The sequence below is a fragment of the Vitis vinifera genome, chromosome 18 (genome assembly GCF_030704535.1).
Source record: "Vitis vinifera cultivar Pinot Noir 40024 chromosome 18, ASM3070453v1".
In the NCBI taxonomy this organism is placed as follows: domain Eukaryota; kingdom Viridiplantae; phylum Streptophyta; class Magnoliopsida; order Vitales; family Vitaceae; genus Vitis; species Vitis vinifera.
In genome coordinates, this window is record NC_081822.1 from 1,179,000 (window position 1) to 1,202,059 (window position 23,060).

A 23,060-nucleotide genomic window follows, 5' to 3' on the forward strand; every position below is an offset into this window, starting at 1 on the left:
CCAACAAGGGAATCAATTATTTGGCTGTAGCCCCAAATCTCAGCTTGGATTTTGGATTGAACCTAATGGTTCTACTCAGTCTTGGGCTGGGCCTTAAATTGAGTCCCTATCTGGATGGCTTCCTCTCACCTGTAGTCCTCTTCCACTAGTTTCCCCTCCCCTTAACTTTCAAGTTTCTCCTCTCTTCTGTGACCCGGCCTACCTTTCAATTTTCTCTTTTTGCAGGCCAGCCCAATCTTACACTGGGCCCACCGGTACAAGCCCGGATCAGACCTTGAAATGAAGGCGAGCTCTGTTACCCCAGGTCTATAGCCCAAAACTACTCTAGAAGCGGGCTCAACCCAAATTTCTTGTCCAGCCCAATTGCATTCTATTGTTCTTCAAAGCCCAGCCCAATATCCTTAAATTGAAGCCGAGCCGAGCCATTGGTACGATTGGGCCTTTCTTCTACATTTTCTATGCGGGCCCAATCTTTTTTTTTTTTTTTCCCTCTCGCTAATTTTCCCCTCAATCTAGCCTAGCTTCTCGAAGCCTAAATGTTTTGGGCATGAGGGCCTAGTCGCCGAAAAAATTCAATCACTAGGTTCTCCCCTTTTATAGCTGAATGATGTCATCCAAAATAAACTTATTATGCTATGCAACATCTTCGACATCAAATATAAATAAATAAACCTCAACACATTATATGAATAATGTCGTTAAAGAAATCAGAGCACAAACTGGTAACTGAAAACTGGAAATATCGATATTCAAAAGAATGAATAAATGAGGCAAGATACGTGAGTGTAATGATTTATCACGCTCTTCATTGTGAAGATGCAGCGGTATCTGGGGAGTCATCGTCTGGGGGTGGTGGAGATGTCCCAAAGTCGAGATTTGGGTAGACACCAGGCGGCCTCTCCAGAGGTTCTATTGATAGTAACTGACTTGAATTACCCACAACGTCAGCCCATCCGTAGTGAGGTTCGGCCCTTCATCATCAAAACTCTCGTTTTATCAAAAACTTAAACATCACACAAAACTACAACCAAAAATCTTAGGGACTAGTTTGGCAACATTTTCGAATATGAGCAAAATTCTGCTAAAACAGTTTTCTTGACACAGCCCAACACTTCAAAACCACCTCAAATTTATTCTCAAAAAATCATCCTATTTTTTAGAATAAATTCTCATAAACATGTTTTAAATAAAATTTGTCAAAATAGAAAAACAGTTTCCAAACAAGTCTTTAATGATTTAATGTGGGAAACACGCGGCCCATTAAAATTATTCCATCCAGATATATATGTATATATATTTAATTGGAGTAATTAAAAAAGGCATCATCTTACTCGTAATAGGTTTCCTCATCGACAACAATATCCCAGCTTTCACCCGTTGTGCTCTTGCCGTATTTGTGCACCTTACTGATACAGAAAGAAGGCATCAAAGTTATCCATGTAGCATATAAAACAATTCATGTACAAGGCACTGTGCTGGAGTAATAGGAATTTGTTTCAGCAGAACATATCACGTAAAAAGCTTTGCTCAATTTTGTAGGAAGATCATATAGGTAAAGATGCATACCCATTTCCAAAGTGTTCTTCTCCCCATGTCCTTGACCAGCCTAAACAATAGATGAAACTATTACTTGAATCTCATAGATCACACAAACAAAATGCAAATAAATAAAATGCACAGAGGAAGTTTTTTTCTGGTCAAATTGTCAAAAAGTTTAATCAGTGGCAGTGTGCATTATGAACAACCAAATCTGACAATTAATGGTCCAATCTGCGCTTGAATAAGCTTTTCTTGATTTCAATATATTCACTCTGACCCGGAATACGTGGAAAACCCTTATAAATAGTTTCAGTTTTTTGTCTTTGTTGTTTTCAGCACATTGTAACTAAGAGAAAAAATGTACCTGAAATAGATTTTCATAAATCATGACTTGCCACAAAATCTAAAGGATCCTAGTCAAGGCTTGTATACGGACATCAATTGCTTCACATAGTAACATAGAATGATATAGAATTAACTTCATAGGTAACCAATAAATAGTTCAATCACATGTTCAAAATTTGATGTGCTAAAGGCAGATCAGACACATAGAATCAAATATATTCCATTGAGTTACAGGGATTAGACATACGATCACCACTGGGAGAGAGATGCCAAGTCTCCCCTTGACGTGAACCTATGCCAGCAAAGAATTTCTCTTCCCACTTGTCACCCCATTTGGTTCCTAGTTCAGTCTCAGCCCATTTATCTGTCCTGAGGAAAGGAAATAAGAAATTTAGTATAACAGAAAGCAGAATCTCATTTTCCTGTTCCCCCTTTTTTTTTCTTTTTCTTTTTTTTTTGATACGTAAATCGAAATATATTAAGCAAAAAAGGCCAATAGCCACACAGTATACAGGAGATATACAAGGCGACTATAACCTCTCAACAAAAAAACAAAAGAGACCAAGAAGACCTCACCCCCCCTAGGTGGATGCTAGCCACTCTAAAAAACCTAGAAGGGATATAGAATCCTCTCCAATATCCAATCTAGACCAGCCCCACAAGTTACAAACAAAAAAATTCTTTAACTTCTGAATATGTAGCTCACCCCCCTTAAAGGCTAATCTATTCCTTTCTTTCCAAACCGTCCAAAAAATACATAACGGGATGGATTTCCAAATTTTTTTCCTTTTTTTCCCCACAAAAGAACCTCTCCAGCTCAATAGGACCTCCTTTACAGTTTCTGGAAAGACCCACTTTACACCTACAAGCCCAAGGACTAATTCCCAAAGGGCTCTAACCACTGTACAGTGAATAAGGATATGATTTACAGATTCTTCTGCACAACCACACAAAAAACAGCAATTCGGGAGATGCCATCCTCTTCTTTGGAGTCTATCAAGCGTTAACACCTTCTCCCACGATGCCTCCCACGCAAAGAAAGCGACTTTGGTAGGAACACTATTCACCCAAATGCTTTTTTCCGGGAAAACAATGTCACTGGGATTGACTAAACCACTGTACGCCATCTTGACTTTATATCTACCGCTTTTTCCTCCCTTCCAAGAGATTGAATCTTCCTCCAAAGCCGGCCTAAGCCCTCTCAACTTAAGGAGCAGATCTCCTACCATGCCCACCTCCCAGTCATTAAAATTCCTCAAGAATCTTAGATTCCAACCTCCTTGATCAGAATTCTGGTCCCACATCTCCTCCACCGTAGCATTCCTGTCAACCGCCAAGGCAAAGAGGTGCGGGAAAGATTGAGACAACGCTGTACCCGCACACCACACATCAGTCCAGAATCTGATCTTATTGCCCTTCCCCACCCTAAGCTCTAGGCTGTCCCAGCACCATTCATTTTCCTTCATAATCTCCTTCCACACCCCTACTCCAAACGCCCCATTAGGTTTTTTAGACCTCCACCCGTATTCTTCTTGCCCATACTTTGCCCAAATCACCTGCTTCCATAGGTTCTCTCTTTCACATGCGTATCTCCATATCCATTTACCAAGCAAAGCTTTGTTCATAAGGCCCAGCCTTCTCAAACCCAGCCCACCCCTCCCTTTGTCCCCACACACTATCTCCCATTTCACCAAGTGTGCTTTCCTCTCCATATTTCCCCCTCCCCATAGGAAGTCTCTTTGTAATTTTTCTAGCCTTCTAACAACTATATTGGGCATCCGGAATAGAGACATTTGGTAAATGGGTATGCTGGCCATGGTGCTTTTAATCAGAGTGATTCTCCCACCTTTGGAGATGTATTGCCTTTTCCATAACGCGAGTCTTCTCCTCACTCTTTCTTCCACCCCGTCCCACATCGAAGAGGCCCTATTAGGAGCCCCTAAAGGTAGGCCCAAGTACTGGGATGGCAAAGATCCCACACGACACCCTACCTCCGCTGCCAGCTCCTCAATATCATCCACCTCACCCACCGGGATGATTTCACTTTTGCTCAAATTTATCTTTAACCCCGAAGCAGCTTCAAACCAGAAGAGAACCCAACTTAAGTGACTCAGGTGCTCTTTGTTGGCCTCACAGAAAATAATTGTATCATCAGCAAAAAATAAATGAGAAATGTTCAAAGCACTCTCTCCGCCTTCCCGAATGCTACACCCTGATAGGAAACCCCCTTCCACAGCTCTCCTCAGAAGGATACCCAACACTTCCATGCCCATGACGAAGAGGTAAGGAGATAGAGGATCTCCTTGGCGGAGCCCCTTAGTACTCGGAAAGAAACCAGCAGGAACCCCATTCACTAAGACAGAGAATCTTGCTGTAGATATACAACTCCACATCCAACCCAACCATTTTTGCCCAAAGCCCATTTTTTGAAGAACTTTCATTAAGAACTGCCAATTCAAGCTGTCATAGGCTTTCTCAATGTCCAATTTGCAAATGACCCCCTTCTCTTTTCTTTTTTGCCACGAGTCTATCACCTCATTTGCAATTAGGGAGGCATCAAGAATCTGTCTACCCATCACAAAGGCATTTTGAGCAGGGGAGACCAATTTCCCAATCACTTTTTTCAGCCTATTAGCCAGTACTTTAGCCAACAATTTATACAACCCCCCCAAGAGACTAATAGGTCTAAAATCCCCAATATTTTCAGCCCCACCTTTCTTAGGAATCAGGACCAAGAATGTATTATTTAGGCTCTTGAGAAACGTTTTCTGCTCATGGAACTCCTTGAACATTGCCAAGATCTCCTCTTTAACAAAACCCCAACAACTTTGCCAAAAAGCTACTGTAAAGCCATCCGGCCCCGGGGCTTTATCCCCATTCATCTCCAACAATGCTGAATGAACCTCCTCCTCAGAAAAAGGGGATTCCAAATTTTCTGCATCTTGTTGACTGATCTGGTCTAAGCACAGCCTCCCAATATCAGCCTGCCACCCCGCTTCTTTTGAAAGCAGCTTCTGATATGCATTTGCCACTCCATCCCTCACTTCCTGCTCCTCCGTAAGGCTCACCCCATCAATTTTAATTCTGTCCAGATAATTATTCCTACGATTTGCATTTGCTATACGGTGAAAATAACCCGTATTTCTGTCCCCTTCCCTTAGCCAGATCTCCCGTGATAATTGTCTCCAATGTGTTTCCTCCAAAAGCATCCATTTTTGATAATTTACCTTAGCTTCATTTTTTAATTCTGTTTCCTCCATTGACAGAATTCTTTCACTTTCTACACGGTCCCAAAATTCCACTTGTTGCAGGGCTGCCGCTTTATTACATCCCAGATTCCCGAACACCTCCTTGTTCCAAATTTTTAATTTCTGTTTAATTTCCTTCAACTTAGTAGCCAATCTGTAACTAGCACTGCCTCTCACCTCAATCTCCCACCACCATCTTCGAATCATATCTTGGAATCCCTCCACCTTAAGCCACATATTCTCAAATCTAAAGGGAGAGGGGCCTCCTCTCAGACCTCCTCCCTCTAGTGAGACCGGGAAGTGATCAGATAAAGGCCGAGGCAGTCTACTCTGTAAAACGCTACTAAACTGATCCAGCCAGCTGGTATTCACCAAAAACCTATCCAATCTAGCCCAAGACTGATTGTTAGGTCCCCCACTCCAAGTAAACACTCCCCCTTGCATAGGAATATCCCTCAGCCCTAATTCATCAGCAACCTGGGCAAATCTCCTCATAGCTGAAGATATTCTCCCCTGTCTATTCCTTTCCCTTTGGAACAAGGTGATGTTAAAGTCACCTCCTACACACCACGGGTCTTCCCAGAGGCCTCTGATCGCCCCAATTTCTTCCCACAGCCACTCCCTTTCCTCTTTAGTGAAAGGTCCATAAACTCCCGTGAACACCCAAACCATCCCATTATCCACATTTTTGAATCTGCAGGATAAAGAGAATTGGCCCTCCTCCCTTGAAAGCTAAGAAGGATCTTATTGGAGGAAAAGACGAGTAGAAGAACAACACAATGCAGAATAAATTAGTTCTTTTCAATGCACAGTATTAAACAACAAGAGAGGAAGACGGAGTGCAGAAATGCAGTTTATCATCTTTTTTATATTCCCATATACAAATTAATAGTTTCAGATTATATGAAATATATTTGTATGAGAGAATAGGACAACTTCATGCAGAGCATATTTAAGTTCAAAGTAGTTTTAAGGGATAATTAGAGAAAACCATTTTAGAACGGATCCTCTTCCATCATAATGCTCTCCCCACTTCTCCCACCACGATTGTTCATTCAGTCTACCGTACTTATGTGCTCCTTTCTCAGTTGAGCCTTTAGCATCGTATTTCTCCCACCTAAATAAAACAAATAAAGGCATATATTATCAGATACAAACTCAATAGGTTTCTGTTGCTTAAGTGTATAATAATGCAAATAATAATAAAACTATGGGACAGTGAATGATTTCCTTACCACTTCTCATACCACCCAGCATTCTCGGTGCCTGATTTTGCTTGTTTCTGTGCACTCCTCTCTATCCTAGCTAGATTACTACAAATTTAAAATTTGGTAATTATGGTATCCACAATTACTACAAATTGTCACCATGCTAAACTAGAAAACTTTAATTTGTGCATACAGTGGTGTTTGCAAAAATCAGAAGTTATCTTTAAGTGCAGTAGACAATAATAAAGACAAGACCTCCATTCATCTTGATGAAGAACTTCTTGCCATGTTTCCCACCATGAATCCCCTTCAGCATTCCTTCCAGATTTCTCCACACCTATGAAATATCAACCCTAATAAAAATGAGCACTTAAATAAAGTTCCATAATGCTCTACTATTCACAGTGGGAATATATATGAGCATATTTGACTTGTAGTTATATTTACGAAAATGTCATCTTTTGATTGTTAATGTGAATATGCACAAGACATCTATCCAAGGGGGGAAAAAAAGAGGAAGTGTAGGTATGCCAAAAATCGCTCCCTGCTATGTTTAAGATGTTTGGAAGAATGTACTCAATCACCAACAAGGATTTCAAGATAACAGGATATTGAATGGGTTGGTCATTTGCATGGCAGTCCCCTACAGCTTACTAGAACAGTAGATCTACCTTGAGAGAAAGATATCAAGCAAAAAGAAAGTAATTACTCCAATGAAGTTAAAATCAGTGAAATAGGAATCCATACAAAGTAAAGTCTATTTATGTGATTTTCAGCATTTCTGGTAAAATAACAAGGAAAGCAATATACCTAGTTCTTTGTATCCCGTCCAGTCACTTTTCTCCCACCACTGTAAAGGAGATCAATAAATCCAATTAATGCATCCACCTGGGATGATACTTAATGGGTTATAAAAACAATGTTTAAGTACCAGAACTGCTAAAATATCATGACAGTTTACTAGAAATATTTATATGTCATCCTAAACAGTGAGGATTGCATTGCCTTTTTCATTGCTTGGTAGCTTTCAAACTTGACCCTCACACTTCTCTTTTGGCTTTTGCACCCAGGCTTCAAAATATACCAAATAGACACTAAGAAGTGCATGCATTGATCAATGAAATAATCAGTATTGAGGATTCATGCATGGGGGTCCAACCTGCTAGAATACTCGGGCACATTTTAACCAACTGGTGGAACCATCACTATAAACAGATAATTCAACAAATTTTAAGTTATATTTTGAAGATTTATACTATCTACTATATCGAAGAAATAAATAGGTTCTTGAGCTAAGAATGCGAGTCTAACAAAATTCTTTCAAAAATGCTAAAACAATCAAACATGCTAGTACCTACTAGCAGACACTAATTATTCTTGTTAGTAAGGTTTTAAGTGTCCCTCAGCAACAGTATTCATACATTTCTAACATATGCATTAGAGAGGCTATGGTACCCCAAAGTTGTGATAACGCTTGGTTGACCAACAACGATGATTTGCGACCTGGGATAACTCAAAGCTTTAGCTTCATATCTGTCAAACAAACTAAGGTTATGTAGGATATGCATTATCCAATGAAACATTAAAAATTTAGAGAACCATAGTAAGGCATTTAGGTCAAACTAAAATATGTTGAAGTTGAAGGAAAATGCATATGAGAATGCCCTGAACTTGATTGCTATTTATATTTGTAACTATGTATGTTTTATGGATGTAGTTTTGTAGATTTGTAACTATGCATGTTTTATGGATGTAGTTTTGTAGATTTGTAACTATGTATGTTTTATGGATGTAATTTTGTAGAAGTTTGACTATTATTTCACTTCCTCTTTCTTAATGTTATACATGTTGAATCTAGGGGGTGAGCACATAAGTATTTTAGAAGGTAGATATTAGAATCTAGGATTCCTAAGGTGTTAAGACTTCAGACACTTTCTCTATGTTTGAACATATATTAGTTAGTTGAAATCTGAAAAATGGATGGTTAATATTTTTTTTGGAAGCAATCAAATAATTAAAAGTGAATTGGAAATACAAGGTTGAGCTAGTCTTCAAGTTAATAGCCACTAGAAGAGTACATATATAACAGAAAAAACAGCAAGAACCAAAGACCATTAAAACATAACATCTAAGTCTAAAAGTAGTACATCTCTGGGAGGCATGAAATCCCCAGCAAATGCCACAATTGTTGAGACACCTTACTTGCCCTAACTATTCAGCTACTTGGTTGGCTGATCTAGGAATCCAACCAAAAATGCAACCCAATCCCTTGCAATTTGGGTAACTAACTATCCCATTTCTAAGAAGCTCCCTTCAGACACCCAAGAAAGAATAATGTCAAGTCATGAAATTCTTAAATCTCAATGGCTTGGCCCCTTCCAGCTTTCATGGTTAAGATCTCAACAAAAAGCAACACTGGTCCCTATCTGTCCTGGATTTCCCAATGGAGAACCATCGTAACTAAACTTAAGACAACCAAAAAGAAGACATTTCCGGTCTGTGCAAAACTCCATCCCTCCTCCTATTCTAATCCAACATAATCACATCAACAAGAGCATCTAGATTTTCTTTAGAAACTAATGGCCTAAAAGAGGTGAGGTCCTAGATTCTTATCGTAAAAAATCAAGACATTCTTTTTCAACAAAATACTCAGAGGACCATCAACCGATGGAATTCACCAAGGCCCCTAAAAGCAAAAAAATAAGTCATCCAGGTCTGCAGATTTTTCTCATTTAAATGTTAGCCTCTTTGATTTCCTCCTCCAAAAATGTAGGTTCCAACCACCTAACACTAACATTGGAGATGGGAGACCAGTCCAGACCCTGAAGTTCCCAATGGCAGCTAACAGAGGCAACTAAAAGACGTCAAAATGTCCTCAGAAATACGATCCTAGTTTATAAATGCTGTTCTATCTCTTCTTGAGTTAATTTTTTTCATCTTTTTCTTCATCCTACCTTTTGCAACCAACATAAAAGCTTGGAGTTGCAATGCCCACCCTTCACCCACTTCACTCCTGATTTTTGCCTACAATAAACTTCCTACCTCAGAATGTATTTCCTGTAACTCCACTTCTCTGGAAACTTTAGGGGCTCTGCTTCATGCAGAGGAGGACCTAATCTTTCAAGGGGACCAAAAATCCCAATATCCATAAGAATGGAACTTCTCTCCCATAAATCCCTCATTTCCTCCAAACTTTAACTTAGTTTTGATAGGCCAGAATTTTGATATAAATAATATTTTTTTTATTAAACAAGTGGAATGTTAATATTAACTAATAAAAAACTTATTTTCCAACTAGAAATCCCTCTTAGAAACTCAAACAACTCTATACACATGTAGCTTGAAAATCCAAGGTGATCTATGTGATTATTCTGTAAAAGGGCATACTAGTTTACTTTGTGAATCCACAAACATTCTACTGGTTGGTCTTGGAGATTTTTAGTGATAAATTTAAGCGGAACTTCTGAATAAATATAAAGCACATTGTCATCAATGTGGTAATAATGTCAAGGGAGTAATTAAACTAATGGGGTACCATTCTCCATCACAAGGATTAATTTACAGAGAGTTGCTTTCAATTTGCTTCAGTCCCAGATCAACAATACTCAATACATTCAAAATATTGTATGATAAAATGATTATATACCATTTCTTTCCATTCCGAGGAACCATCATGGCTTTGACCACCCATCCTTGTCCATCTACATCTGTATCCATTTTCACCAAGGTCTTCCCCACTCTCTCGATACCAAGCACTGCCATCTTCATTAGTGCCAGACTCATTGATATTTTCACTTAATAAGTTGATGCCCCAATCCTTTTCATTTGCAATACCAGTGTCTGAGGTGAAGGAACCAGTAAACAAAAGATGTGTTATTAGGCACAACATTTAGATGACAACATAGGCCATAAATCAGAAGCTACAACGCATTCAGAAACTAAAATGGCAAGGTCACTATAGATCACCTCTTTTTGGTGGAGTATCACGGGACTGTGGACCAGAATGTCTTGGAGTGCAGCGGGGATAGAACTTTTCTTGTTTGGAAACAAAATGAGACCTGTTGGAATCAAAAGGCAAAGGAGCATTACAAACCAAAGAACAGCTTCTGTATCATTAGGAAGTAGCTTAGCTTACCATAATGATCTTATTATCTGCAACTTCTAGGAATAAAATTATTCATCAAGTCTACCGTTGGTTTGCCGAATGACTTTTTCAATACTGCCCATTAACTTTTAGAGTGACACTCATACTAGCGTTTATGTTTTATCCCCAGACCTAGTTGTTGATGATATCAATTGCAAATGATAATCTGTTTACTATATCAATTACCACTGTGGATCAAACTGCAGAAAAACTACATCCAGATCCAGTGGTTCAATGCAACTTATATGTTCATCACATTTTGAGCTAAGTTTGCTACCTTCACTATGTTCATGTATTTTGATATCATGCCATATTCATGGTTCTACTTGACCAGGCATCATTGGGGCCAGAAATATTGCATTCATCTGTTTATCTTTCATATAGTTCTGAAATGAAAAATCAACCATATATCTGTTCATCTTTTTTGGCGTTTCATATAGCACTGAACTAGCTTGAAAGTTCAGAACAGTCTCGCTTGAGTGCTTAAGTAGTCCAAGCAGACGTACATAAGTAATACAGAGGCTAACTATAACTCTATCTCATGGATGATGAATCCTGCATTGACTCCTGAACCATCTAAACGGTTTGCTTAGTAAAATCAATCAGCTCCGTTTATTTCATCACCTATGAAAGCCACTTGTAAAACTTCTTCGAATGTTTCTTTGCCTTAATTTAATTTTAAAATTTTAATGTTTTGTTTAAAAGAACTCAAATTGCATTCGATTTGGTATTCCTATCCTCTTCTACATATTCCTTCGCTTCTCATGAACTAAGAAACTGGCAAAAAAAAAAAGGGAAAATAAGTTGATAAATACTTGTAGCAACAGATAAGGAGCAGAAGCAGAAGAAATCCATATCTGAAATTGTTAAAAAAGTGTTCCAAAGCATGTATTCCCTTCTAAGCATGTTCCGGTCTCCTCTCTCCATTTTCCCAGAGACCAAACACATAGTAGAATAGAAAAGGAAAAAAAGAAGGAGAAGAAGAATAAATGGAGAAAATAAGTTAGTGAGATCGGAACTCACTGAGGCGAGGCAAAAGGCATTGAAGGCATAGCCTGGATTCGAACTCTATGAGAACTCTTTTTAGAATCAAACCGCCATTCTTCAGCCTTCTCCACACTCTTCCCGGAGCCAGTACTTCCAGAACAGCAGCATCTGATTCTACTCAGCCGAATTCGATCTCCATCAACAGAAACCCTCCTCCTACACTTCCTGAACTCGATTTCGCGATGTGGCAGAGTCGACACATCAACACTTCTCAGTTCCAGACGAAATGGAGTCGCGAAGCCTCTAGAACTAGCCGCCATTATTTACGGAAATGCCATCCAAAAACCCTAGGTCTCCGTAAGAGAAGAGAAGAAAAGAGTGTAGAGCAGAGAGAGGAGTCTCTACGTTGATTGCTCTTATAGAAGAAGAAGAAGAGTAGAAAATGTGGAGTTGGGGGTTATGGGCCAATGGGATTGGAGAAGTGATATTCGGTGAATCTTTGTGCTGGGGCACTTGACGGAGAGAGATGCGGATGTGGGAGTATGATCCGATCGGTGGCTATGGCTTAACCTTTCTGGCCAGGCCGCGAATCGGGGCATGTAATCATACACGTGAGCAGCAGGGTCCCACTCCAGGGTTTTTGCATTACGGATACGCCACGTGTCTCTTTATCAACCGTTGGTTTATAGTATGGAAATCGCCCTCCTTTAATGACCAATTTAATTTTATGCTGCATGTCATCATAGGAGATAATAAGTGGACCAAAATAATATAATTTTGTGCGTATTAAATTATTAAACTTAACTACTTCGAGCATTATCCACTGCCACGTGTTTGTTCTTGCTTACATATTTTTATCACCCATAATTAATCACATATTATTCACTTTTTTAAGTATAATTATAATTATGTAAATAAATAATAAAAAATGATAAATATTCTATTTTCAGGAGTGCTTATCACATAAGCAACTAATAAAACCGCTCACGAAGTCATAGGAGAGGCAAATTCAGGAAAATGAAAAAAAATAAAATTGATATTTAAAATTTTTATTATCCAACTTTAAAATGCTAACTAATTTTTATTTTCTAGAACTTTTAATTTAAAATTTTTTGAGATAGTAAAAAAATTAATACCTTAATTTTCAAAATAATAATTGAAAGTCATGAGTGCAAGTAGGGAGTGATTTTAAAAAATATTTTTAATATTTAAATAATAAATAATCTTAAATATTAAAAATATTTTTCAAAATTACTATAAAATGAACTCAATATTTTAAATAGAACCAACTAACAGTTTTTATATATTTTATATACTGATTTGATATGATTTGAGTTTATTGATGACAAGGTATAAAAAGGTTGAAAATATAAAAATAGATCTATATCTATTCTTCTTGGCTTTTGTTTATAGAAAATTTTAATTCCTAGTAATTCACTATTTATAAAATACAATTTGTATTCACATTTGCTGACGATTACTTGTATGATTAAAGAATAAAAAGATAATAATTTGGAATTTTTTTATATGTTCCACATTAATTGCAATTTGGAATTTTTCCAAAGACTATTCAAAAACGCAGAATCTTTGCGAAAGATACGTGGCAGTAGATGGATGCCGACTTAGAGGTCGCTTCATCCTCGCTGGAAAGAAAAAAATCACTTTCCCTTATCCAGACCGTACTGCGATTACCACCGCCTTTTTGAATTTGTTCCACTGGGTTTCGCCACGTGTCAGAACCTAACACTAGGATGACATGGCAAGGTACCTGATGACCGTGCAACCGTAATTGTGGATAACATGAAAGTTAAATAGCTCACGTGTCGCAGAATACGTGGCAGGAGGGAGTACCACGTGTATCCAGTTTTTGAATACAGGTAGGCAACATGGATTTCTGCCGTCGGACGGGGAAACACCCAGCCCTTAAGCTGAGTCATGTCCCTGCGTGCGTGGTGATAAGCTCAAGGTCACCTCAGAAAGGAAAAGTTGTACAATACTAACAAAACTCAATTGTGATGGTAACCGACCCTTTAGATAGACCATTAATATAATAACATTTGTGCCTGTTGGCTTGTTTGCGTGCTATCTAAACAAAATTAATGACACATTTTTTTCAAACTAATGGTTAGCATGGTGTGGAATACCGTGAAAAAATTGGCTTCCTTTCCTCCTTTCCCGAAGGTCAATTGATTCAGACAAACTCATTAAAATCCGAAAACCCGATCAAACATATGATATTAGAACACAGATTATGTATTTGGGTCTGAGGGGTATGATATTTGGGGAATTACTAGAGTACAGTGTTGATGGATCTATGAGAGCAGTGGAAGTACAAAAGGGAGTAACATCAAGAGAGTGGATGTGGTGGTGACTGGTGGGTGGTGGTCCTGAGGCCAGGAAAGCGTGCATGTGCGGGAAGGGTGATCCTTATACCAGCAAGACATACACGACGCAGACATGAGAACCAAAAGGGCCATTGCCAGGACAACTATATTCTAACTACTACCTACAAGAATTTCAATAGCCAAGAATAGTAAAATATCAGCCCCGTGCAGTTGCATAATTGAATTTCTGTTATGTGAAGGTTCTGTAGACTGAAGTAGGGAAGCAATTAATTCAATGGAATGATTTCCCTTCTGAAAGGGAAGAAAAGTTTATGAAAAAACACAAGACCACGAATCATTCATGGAAGAGAGGGCAGGGATGGACCATTCCCTGTAGCATTCTTCAAAGCCTATATACAGCAGGGTCATGTAATAATAATCTGCAGTAAAAACAGAGAAATCAGTAGAGTTTAAGAGAGGACAGCGGCAATGAAGCATTCAAGAAACTAGGCCCAGTAAATTAACCAAAATAAATATAGAACAAACCTTCTGGACGACAGCATGTGGTTTGGCCTTCATTTTTTGGAGAGGTAGGGCTTCACGGATTCCACAACAACCTGATTTGCAAGGAAATATAAAGGGTGAAATCTTCAGGAATTTTAAAAGGTTCCAAAAACCCATAGTATACATTTTCAGATGCTTAGTTTTGAGAGACTATTTGTCTATAGGAGTTCTTCATCTAACATCGTCCCTATTTGTTTTCAATAGGGTTAGGTCAGGCACAAAAACTATAGAACAGTTTGATGCGCGCAAGGTTCGGAATTGTGCATTAACATTTTCACCATAGAAGTAGACAAAAAATGTACATGGGTAAACTCTAGCATAGATTGTTAAGATTGCTTACCCTTCCATCATACGACAATGATGCAAAAATTGATGGCTCACGGGAACTCCAAGCAAGGCCTGGAATTTCAGTTTGAAATCAGTTGGATCAATTTTAAGCGTCAAGGTAAGTGGAAGACTAGAGGGTTACAATCATTACCATAAACACTGTCTTCATAGTCACTGTAGGAATTGAGAAGTGGATCTACCTGTCGAGTTGGTGACTCAATTGGGCTGCTAGAAACATAGAGAAGAAAATTGTAACAGAAAATCATTAAAAAAAAAAGAAAAAAGAAGTTGAGAGATAAACTCTTTTTTTTTTTTGATAGGTAAGTTGAGAGATAAACATTGAAACATCCTAGACAAGAAGATGACCTTTCAGATGTCAAGTCATCATTACTAGACATAGAAGCCAACCACAAGTTGACAGATGAATCTGTTCCTGCACTCTACAAAATCAAACTTTGTAAACAAAAACATAATAGCTAAAAGGCTATTAGGGTTTCATTTCAATAATGTCATCATACATCCAGTGGAGTATCTGTCCCAGGATAGGAGATACAGGGCTTCACATGTACACATGATGCGCAAGCAGAGTTTTAGAAAATATGGACATGATGCACATTCTGAAGACTTCCTACTTAGATCAACATGATCTCATACTTGCAGGGCAAAATAAGACTCAAATCATATAAATTTATAAAACCCAATTTTAATGGATTTTTCCTGCCCTTTTTAGTCATGCTAACCCAGAAGAATACTGATAGCGTGTTTTCCAAATTTCCTATATTAGTGTTTGTGTATAGGTTAGAGAGAGAGAGAACCAGAATCAGTCCATATTCTGGATTGCACTTCACAGTCCATGTCCTGCCAACATTAAAAAATTTCACAATCAAACTTCTACACATGCAAATGATGACAGCAAACACGCTCATTAAGCATACAGATAATAGTGTTTATGAAGCACGAATACAGTTGTATGTGATAAGGTCTGCAGCAAAACAATATATAGGTACCAGTGTGTATGTCCAGGAAGCTCTTTGATTGGAACCTTTGGCATCCTAAGATCCCATATGCATATCCCAGATTCATCCTCTGCAGTTACCTATAATATCGGCCATAGCTTTGTCATGCAATGAGAAATTAACATAAATGATATCAACTGTCCTAAATAATCAAAACATGCCATCCAAGCACTGTTTTCAGACAAATAACAACCAGCAGTCAAGAGAACACTAAAACCCTTTTGCTAAAGAAGAATGAAAATATAACCTTGTGGATGTTTGAGACCCGAGAAAGATTTCTTTCAGCCTCTTGCCATTTCCTCCATGAACTTCCTTAGTGTTTGTTATAGGAAGAACCTTATCAATTTCAGATTGTCAAAAATACTATTGTTTGTGTGGATGATGAGTCATCAAGGCTTAAGGGGAGACAAAGTCTGAAGAGAGTTAGACAACAGTAGTAGTCCCGAATGGATTGAACTCTTAGAGATCTCAAGAATGCCAAAGAAATCTCAAGATCAAAACAAGTGCTCCTCTTCCTCTTCTTCTTTTCCTTTTTCATTTTAAATAGGCATGGATTTGAGGATTCTTTAAGAAAAGCCTCTATTTTTTTAACCTTTTCATATGATTGACGAGCCCTTTCAGGCCCTATTTACAGGAGTCCAAAGGTACAGCTCAACTGATGGGTTGCAAGCCCAACTAATTTGAAGGCTCCTAGGCTTGGTTAGACAGGAGGAGGAGCTTTTCCCTGTACGGATTGAGAGTGAGACCCTTTGCCTCACATATGGGAGGAACAAATAATGGAGATCCCACCACAACGAATTGAAGGAGAGGCCCCTCACCTTGCATATAAGAAGGAACCTCTCATGAGGAGCATTTCATTGATGAATATTGTCCTACCCACACAAAGTAGAAGGGCCTCCTGCAATGGGCCATTGTGAATATTCATGTTCTGAAAGAATCCATGACATGCTCCAGCATCCACACTAGGGATAGGCATGGTTGCTGCATCACTTTGACTTAGCAGAAGAAGTAAATTAAGGCTATTTGTGCAGTGCGCACGTAGCATCTTACATAGTGTTGGGTCGCTAGCCACATGGGGATGCATCATAAGTGATTTAGTGTAAAATCCCACATGACAAATTAGAATAGAAGACACAACTAACTAGGTTTGACACAGAGCACAGAATTGGACATCAACAACTACCAAATCTGCTTAAAAAGGATGAAGTAACATCATTAGCAGGCCTTGTACATCCATGAAAATAAAATAGTTCTATGACATGTCTATTCCAAAGGACTTCCCATGGAAACAAAAATGATAAAGAATATGTATGTCCTTGTTTATAGTCAGAAAATTTTTAAATGATGATGAGAATCAAAGTTGTTTAAAATGCTACAAATACGCAAGGAACTTGTTGCAGATGTTATCTAGCAAGAACAGAAAGTTGGACTCATGTGGTTTTTGTTAGCCCAAGGTTCTCCTAAGTGTTGTTTTGATGATAGCAAATCGCGGTTAGTTTGCTAATGATTGAAAATCGAGTTAAGTTTCAGGTATAAATCGAGAAAATCAAAAGAAGAGTCAAATGAACCTTAAAAGGATCCAAGGAAAGCAAAGTCAAGGGTGCATGAAGATCATTCAAGCTCAAGAACTCAATGTAAGATGAATGCTTGGGTGCACCTAGGATTTGTACATGTTCATGCATTATTTCCATACTTAGTTTCTATTAAAATTAAGCTTTAAAGTTCATTATTATCCAAACTTGAGTATGTTTTCAAAAACCTTAGGCTAAACTGCTTTAAATTGATTTACAAAGGTACTTAGGGATGTTGTCTAAGTGTTAGAAAGGTTTTGGAATGAAAATTTTAGGTTTTGAGCTGAATTTTGTCCAACCAATCAAAGGTGGACTGAACCGGCTTAATCAGTTAGGAAACCGGCCGACTGATCACCCTTTCTCAATTGAGGGAGGTCAGTGAGTGCAAGAACTTTCTATCTCTTCCAAAAGGGTTGTTTTCCTGGTTGAGGGTACCCTTTTCCCGGTCGAGGTCTAATTGAACCCTAACAGCCACTATTATGCATTAAATGCCCAACGACTAGTCAATCGGTCGAACTGGAGTTCAATCGAGAAAGGCCAATCGATGCACTTTTTGGTGTTCAAGGTCGCAAACTTATAAATAGAGAACTCTCATTCATTTATTGCTATGGGAACTTCTGCTTCTGCTTTAAACTCTCTACCTACTTGTTTCTCTTATTAAAAACTCTTTTTCTCTCTGGTGCATTAATTATACACTTGCAAATCATCCTAGTGCACCTTGTGTTCATCCTAGCTTTCCCTTGTATTCAAGTATTTATTGTGCTAAGTTGAATGTTCTTAAACTTACATTTATTAAGGATCGAGTGTTGAAGCTTCAAGTTATGATTTAACTTGAAGAGAAATTTGTAGTGTCTTTTGGAGCTGATGAATCCACTTGTAAATATTTGGAAGCTTGATCGGAAGTTTCAATATAGTGGAACCCTCACTTGAAAGGAGCTAAGGAAAGTGGACATAGACGAAAATCGTTGAACGACCATAAAATCTTAGTTTGCAATCTCTCTGTCCTTGTATCTTTACATGCTCTATTACTTGTTTTATTAAGGGTTATTTGATTAAAAAAGGTTATTAAAACTTGATTTTGGAAATTTAACCCTCCATCATTTTTTGGCCTCAATTTGCCAAAAATGATCTCATTCTTTTCTTGTAAAAATAACCTTTTATTTTAAAACCTAAATGTAAATACTTGAAATGGTGAAAGGCATTTATGTCAGAAGTGTACTACTTTTCAAAAAATAACATAGGAAAAGTTAGATTCACAAATATGCGGATTATTTCACCCCTTTTAACTTATTAATTCTTTTATTAAGGGTGTTTTCAAAAAAGTTTTAAAACCTAATTCACCCTTCCTCTTAGGTGTTTTGCTTAATTAAATTAGTTTTATTTCACAATTTCCATGGAAAATCCAAATACCTTCTAAGAGTGCTGCCACAATATAGATTCTCTCATATTACATTTATGCACATAAGTACATGTTATAAATTGAGCAACCTCATTGTCAAGGAAAGATTCTCAAATATATGCGCAGATGGAACACTAAATGAAATGAGACCTACATACTTACAAGTATGTGCTTCTTCTTGGTGTCATAATCTACATTGCGGACATGGGCATGCTCAATTGAATTTGTCTTCCTGTAAGTATATGCATTTTGAAGTTGTAAATCACATTGAAAACTTGGTAAATAATAAATAAAGGTGTCCACAATCCACAAGTACATATACTAAGTACATGCATCCAACCATAGTTTACTCCAACTCCAGTTGACAATGTAAAGAAATTTAAACAGTAAAAACACTTCTCATATTTTTCTTCTATATGATAGATTACACAAGAATAAATATTGACTAATCTAATATCATGCCAACATCTATGCATGTTGAAAGTATTCACTACATCAAATTACGTAAGAGTAGAGTTTGATTGCCTCAAAAAAAAAACCATACTTCATTGTACGCAGATCCCAAAATTGGATTGACCATTCACATGTTGATGCAACAGAATTCACATCATGTGGATCCCAAGCTCCCCCAGATAAGTAATGCAGCATTCCAGCCGACTCCTTTGATATTACCTAGATTTGCAACAAGGCCTGAATAAGAATCAGCACAAAATTAACACTAACATGGCTATTTCCATTTAGTGAATGTTGCCATACAAACAACTATAAATCACACGGCTTGCAAAGTTGATGCCTATATGCATGTGATGCATAAATATATATATATATATATATATATATAGAGAGAGAGAGAGAGAGAGAGAGAGAGAGACAGACAGACAGAGAGACAGAGACAGAGACAGAGACGGAGAGACAGAGATTGAACTGCATCCTGCTTATAATTTAACATCAAGAAATACAAAGTGACAGTGACGTGCAAAAGATGAATAAAAAATTACTCTAAGTAGCCCTTATTCACTTTTACAACAGTGTGCGAAGTACACAACAACTTTAAAACTAATACTGCCCTCTCCATGTATTAATATCTCCATATTGAAAACTATGGATCACATGACAAGCAAAGATAATTGGTGTGTGTGTGGGAGAGAGAGTGAGAGAGCGTTAAGATAGAATAAATCCAAATGATGATGAATCTTCAAGTGAACTGGACCAAATAATTTGGAAAATATCTTCTTTATCAACCTGTAGACAGCATATATAAATATTTGATGGCCAAGAAGCCATCATCATCTTAAGCATATCAAGCATATGGATAACCAGCAGTGCCTAAACAAATATTCAAACAATGAAGATTCTTTATACTTTAAAATTTAAATATCCGGGAAGGATAAGCAGGAAACCTTGAACTAAGCAATATAAACAGATAATTGACAGAGGATCACCCCAAGAATTCTGCTTTCAACCATACCTGTGCAGCCTTCCTTGAAGAGTCTAAGCTCCACAAGAATAGATTTTCATCATCAATGCTGACCAACTTATCATGCCTTCCAGATGGCCACCAGAGAATGCTGTTGTGTACATATTGTTAATGAAATAGTTTTAAAAAAAAAATGGAAAAAGAAAAAGGGAGAAAGAAAGAAAGAAAAGCATGTAAGGAACAATTTTTAAGAACGCTCCTAATTTTCAACATGGGATGCAAAATTTCTTCAATTCTGAAGGGGAAAACCTAAAAGAAAAAACAAAGTTTCAAAAAAAGCAATAGAACAGAGAATTTTTTTTCTTACAATACTAGAGCATAAAGTGAACAAATAGAACATTCCAATATAACACTACATCATACAGATGATGACCACAAGATTGCACCTACATTTTGGTAAAATTACATAAAATCCCAAACAATTTAGAAAAGTTCTACAATTCCATGAGCGAATAATAAGAAAAATCACATTTTTATTACAATTCATTACCATTTACCATAAGATTCCACATGAAAGAAATCATCAAATTGTTTCTGGATTACTAAATTAGTATCACAGCCTGCTACTACCACCAAAGCAGGTTTAGCTAATTCCTTAAAAATATTTGGAAGGGTCCCAAACAAGTAAATAGAAGTTTCAAAACTTTTATCATAGCATGAACATGTATCTCTTTTTTCTTTTTTCTATTTTCTATTTTCTTTTCTTTTCTTTTTGTTTTTTTTCTCAGTCTACAGTAAGAAAAGAATCCCATCTATCCTTGAGAACTTGCATCAAGTGGCAAGGACAAGGGGTTGGGTTGGGGATACAATTCCCAACAAGGAAAAAATTGTTATCTATCTTAAAACACACCCACGCACATATGTATATAGATATAGAAAAAGTAGAATCCCAATCCTACCAGATGCCTTCACCATCTTGCTAGGAAGGCTTTGTCATAAGTTATGTATGGAAAATCTCATTTTTCAGCAGCAACATTATATTGCTAACATCTATATGTTAACATGTAAAAGATAAAAGCAATATCAAATGAGCATGTATCCAATAGACATAGACATAATGGTAGCAACTTGCAAGACCTGGCACCACAGGCAAATGTACAGCAGATTCACAAATGCATTTTAAGTTTAGCAAGAAATTATTTAAGTGAAAAAAGAACATCAACTTGGAAGATTTTGATAGTGATTTGGAAGGCTGTCAAAATTGAGTAGCACCGGCATGATTTACATAGCACTTTAAGACAAAAACTCATCTTCTATCAGACCAGCAGGGAAAAAGGGACCCATCAGCCTAATAAACGGGAGATGATGAATTGAAATAGCACTTCCAATTTGTCCACCATGATTTATGAGATGGATAAACTTTTTCTTCTACCTTCTAATACAGAGTAAAACACAACAGTCATTCGATTTTGAGATAAATCCAAAGGCACACTCATGATATACATAAATGTGAAGAAAACAGAAAGGAACGGATGTCAGTCAATTTGTGATGCCAAAGATTGCCATATGCCTGTTATTTTATGAACTATAACACAATTAGAAACTCACCATTTTATCTTACAAGCGTGTGCATCAAGAACAGCAATTCGCTCCAATTGAGGAGAATTTAGCTGGCCATAAAGTTCAGGAATCTGCCAGACTGCTGCTCCATATGATTCACCTTCAAAAACATGTCATATGGAACAAAAAAAATGCTACATCACCAATAATACAGTTACTCATAAAGGGACATATAAAGGTTACTGGTAATGATTTTCCTTCTAGTTTTAACTATAATCAGAAGGAAAATATCCTTGCTCCTTAAGCTGTCAACTTGGTGAAAAATGTTGAATTATCAAAAGAAATAGAAGGTCAAAGTTGTAATGAGATAGTAATTTAAAATTCTCAGCAATCAAAATGTGAACTAAAAAAATTGTGATACTTGACACAAAGTTCAGAAACCAAACAATTCTCTGAATCCTAATGTCAATTGATAAAATGTACTGCCTGTGCAAGTGCGCACACACAAAACAATCATACTTGCAAGAACCAAATAGTTCCCAAGAAGCAACAATGTGCCAACAAACCTCTGGCAGTGTAATAGATCATCACTGGAAATGAATCAAACGCATAAAAAATTGCAAATCGAGGTGAGTACCGGAAGAGAAGACGGTGGAGAAGACGCGTTGATCGTACGGACAAGAAGCGAGGTCCCAGATCTCGTTTGGGTGCGAAAACAAGCCTTCGCATATGAGCTCCGTTCCACCTGACGACAGCCTGATCAAATGCACCTGAGAGAGATCTCAATCAATTAGATCGAGATCAAAATCAAACACTCCGACTAAGAAATCGGCTGAGATTAAAACAAAACCTCGTTTTCTTCTTTTAGACTGAGAGTGCCTGTGATGAAACTGGTGTGATCTGTATCTGCCTTGACATCCGCGATGCATCTGGCCTGAACATGAATAAGAAACAAACAATTAGAATCGAAATTATGGCTCGTTCAGCTTCTAATATAATAATGAAAACTTGAAACACGATTTTCTCAGCAACGAAACGGAATGCTAGGGTTTTGAGAAGATGCAAAAAAAAGAATTATCGGAAAATTCAAGATTGACCTGGTATTTCAGACCATAGCCAATGCCTGATGATCCTCCTTGCATTGCTGCAGCCACAGAACAACTAGAACTGCGGATTTGAGGAGCCTAGCTTAGTCCATCGGTTGACGGTAGTTCCCTCCTCAACGTATTCTCCAGACGAGGTAAAATGCAAGACTATGGATTAGCTCTCCGATAGAACCCGGTGGAGCCCAATTGTATCATTGGGCTTGGATCTGAAAAGATTCACATGGAGCGGCCCAAGCCGAGCGAAAAAGGACAAAATAATCCTCGCTCTGGAAAATGTGATGCTAAATAATGATTTTTTTTAGTTA

The 23,060-nt window shown here is 37.6% G+C and overlaps 2 protein-coding genes across 3 annotated transcripts; both read right to left on the bottom strand.

Moving 5' to 3' along the window:
- Positions 1–659: 659 nt before the first annotated feature.
- LOC100252277 (protein EARLY STARVATION 1, chloroplastic) lies at positions 660–12,046 on the bottom strand. Its single transcript, XM_002285895.5, has 11 exons — positions 11,508–12,046; positions 10,307–10,398; positions 9,987–10,180; positions 7,151–7,190; positions 6,596–6,677; positions 6,368–6,445; positions 6,124–6,249; positions 2,132–2,253; positions 1,567–1,606; positions 1,332–1,406; positions 660–971 (listed from the first exon to the last, which is right to left on the bottom strand). The coding sequence occupies exons 1-11, from the start codon at positions 11,789–11,791 to the stop codon at positions 806–808; spliced, it is 1,299 nt and encodes a 432-aa protein (XP_002285931.1). The 5' UTR covers positions 11,792–12,046; the 3' UTR covers positions 660–805.
- Positions 12,047–14,002: 1,956 nt separating this feature from the next.
- LOC100257408 (WD repeat-containing protein DWA2) lies at positions 14,003–23,013 on the bottom strand. 2 transcript variants are annotated; one of them, XM_002285892.4, is made up of 14 exons: positions 22,747–23,013; positions 22,500–22,583; positions 22,287–22,419; positions 21,698–21,809; positions 20,141–20,240; positions 19,217–19,344; positions 18,835–18,904; positions 15,694–15,782; positions 15,502–15,544; positions 15,053–15,126; positions 14,838–14,914; positions 14,700–14,758; positions 14,342–14,412; positions 14,003–14,235 (listed from the first exon to the last, which is right to left on the bottom strand). In XM_002285892.4, the coding sequence occupies exons 1-13, from the start codon at positions 22,789–22,791 to the stop codon at positions 14,371–14,373; spliced, it is 1,056 nt and encodes a 351-aa protein (XP_002285928.2). In that variant the 5' UTR covers positions 22,792–23,013; the 3' UTR covers positions 14,003–14,235; positions 14,342–14,370. The 2 variants fall into 2 exon arrangements, with proteins under 2 accessions (XP_002285928.2, XP_010664088.1); XM_010665786.2 differs by having other exon boundaries at positions 14,838–14,911; positions 22,747–23,007.
- Between the last annotated feature and the right edge of the window lie 47 nt (positions 23,014–23,060).

Coding starts and splice junctions, on each gene's coding strand:
- LOC100257408 (XM_002285892.4), bottom strand. CDS start 22,791: ATGCAAGGAGGATCATCAGGCATTGGCTATGGTCTGAAATACCAG. Junction 22,584..22,746: donor GCTATGGTCTGAAATACCAG/GTCAATCTTGAA, acceptor ATTCATGTTCAG/GCCAGATGCATCGCGGATGT. Junction 20,241..21,697: donor CACGCTTGTAAGATAAAATG/GTGAGTTTCTAA, acceptor TGTACACAACAG/CATTCTCTGGTGGCCATCTG.
- LOC100252277 (XM_002285895.5), bottom strand. CDS start 11,791: ATGGCGGCTAGTTCTAGAGGCTTCGCGACTCCATTTCGTCTGGAACTG. Junction 7,191..9,986: donor CCTCGGAATGGAAAGAAATG/GTATATAATCAT, acceptor TCTCCTTTACAG/TGGTGGGAGAAAAGTGACTG. Junction 6,446..6,595: donor CTTCATCAAGATGAATGGAG/GTCTTGTCTTTA, acceptor TTAAATTTGTAG/TAATCTAGCTAGGATAGAGA.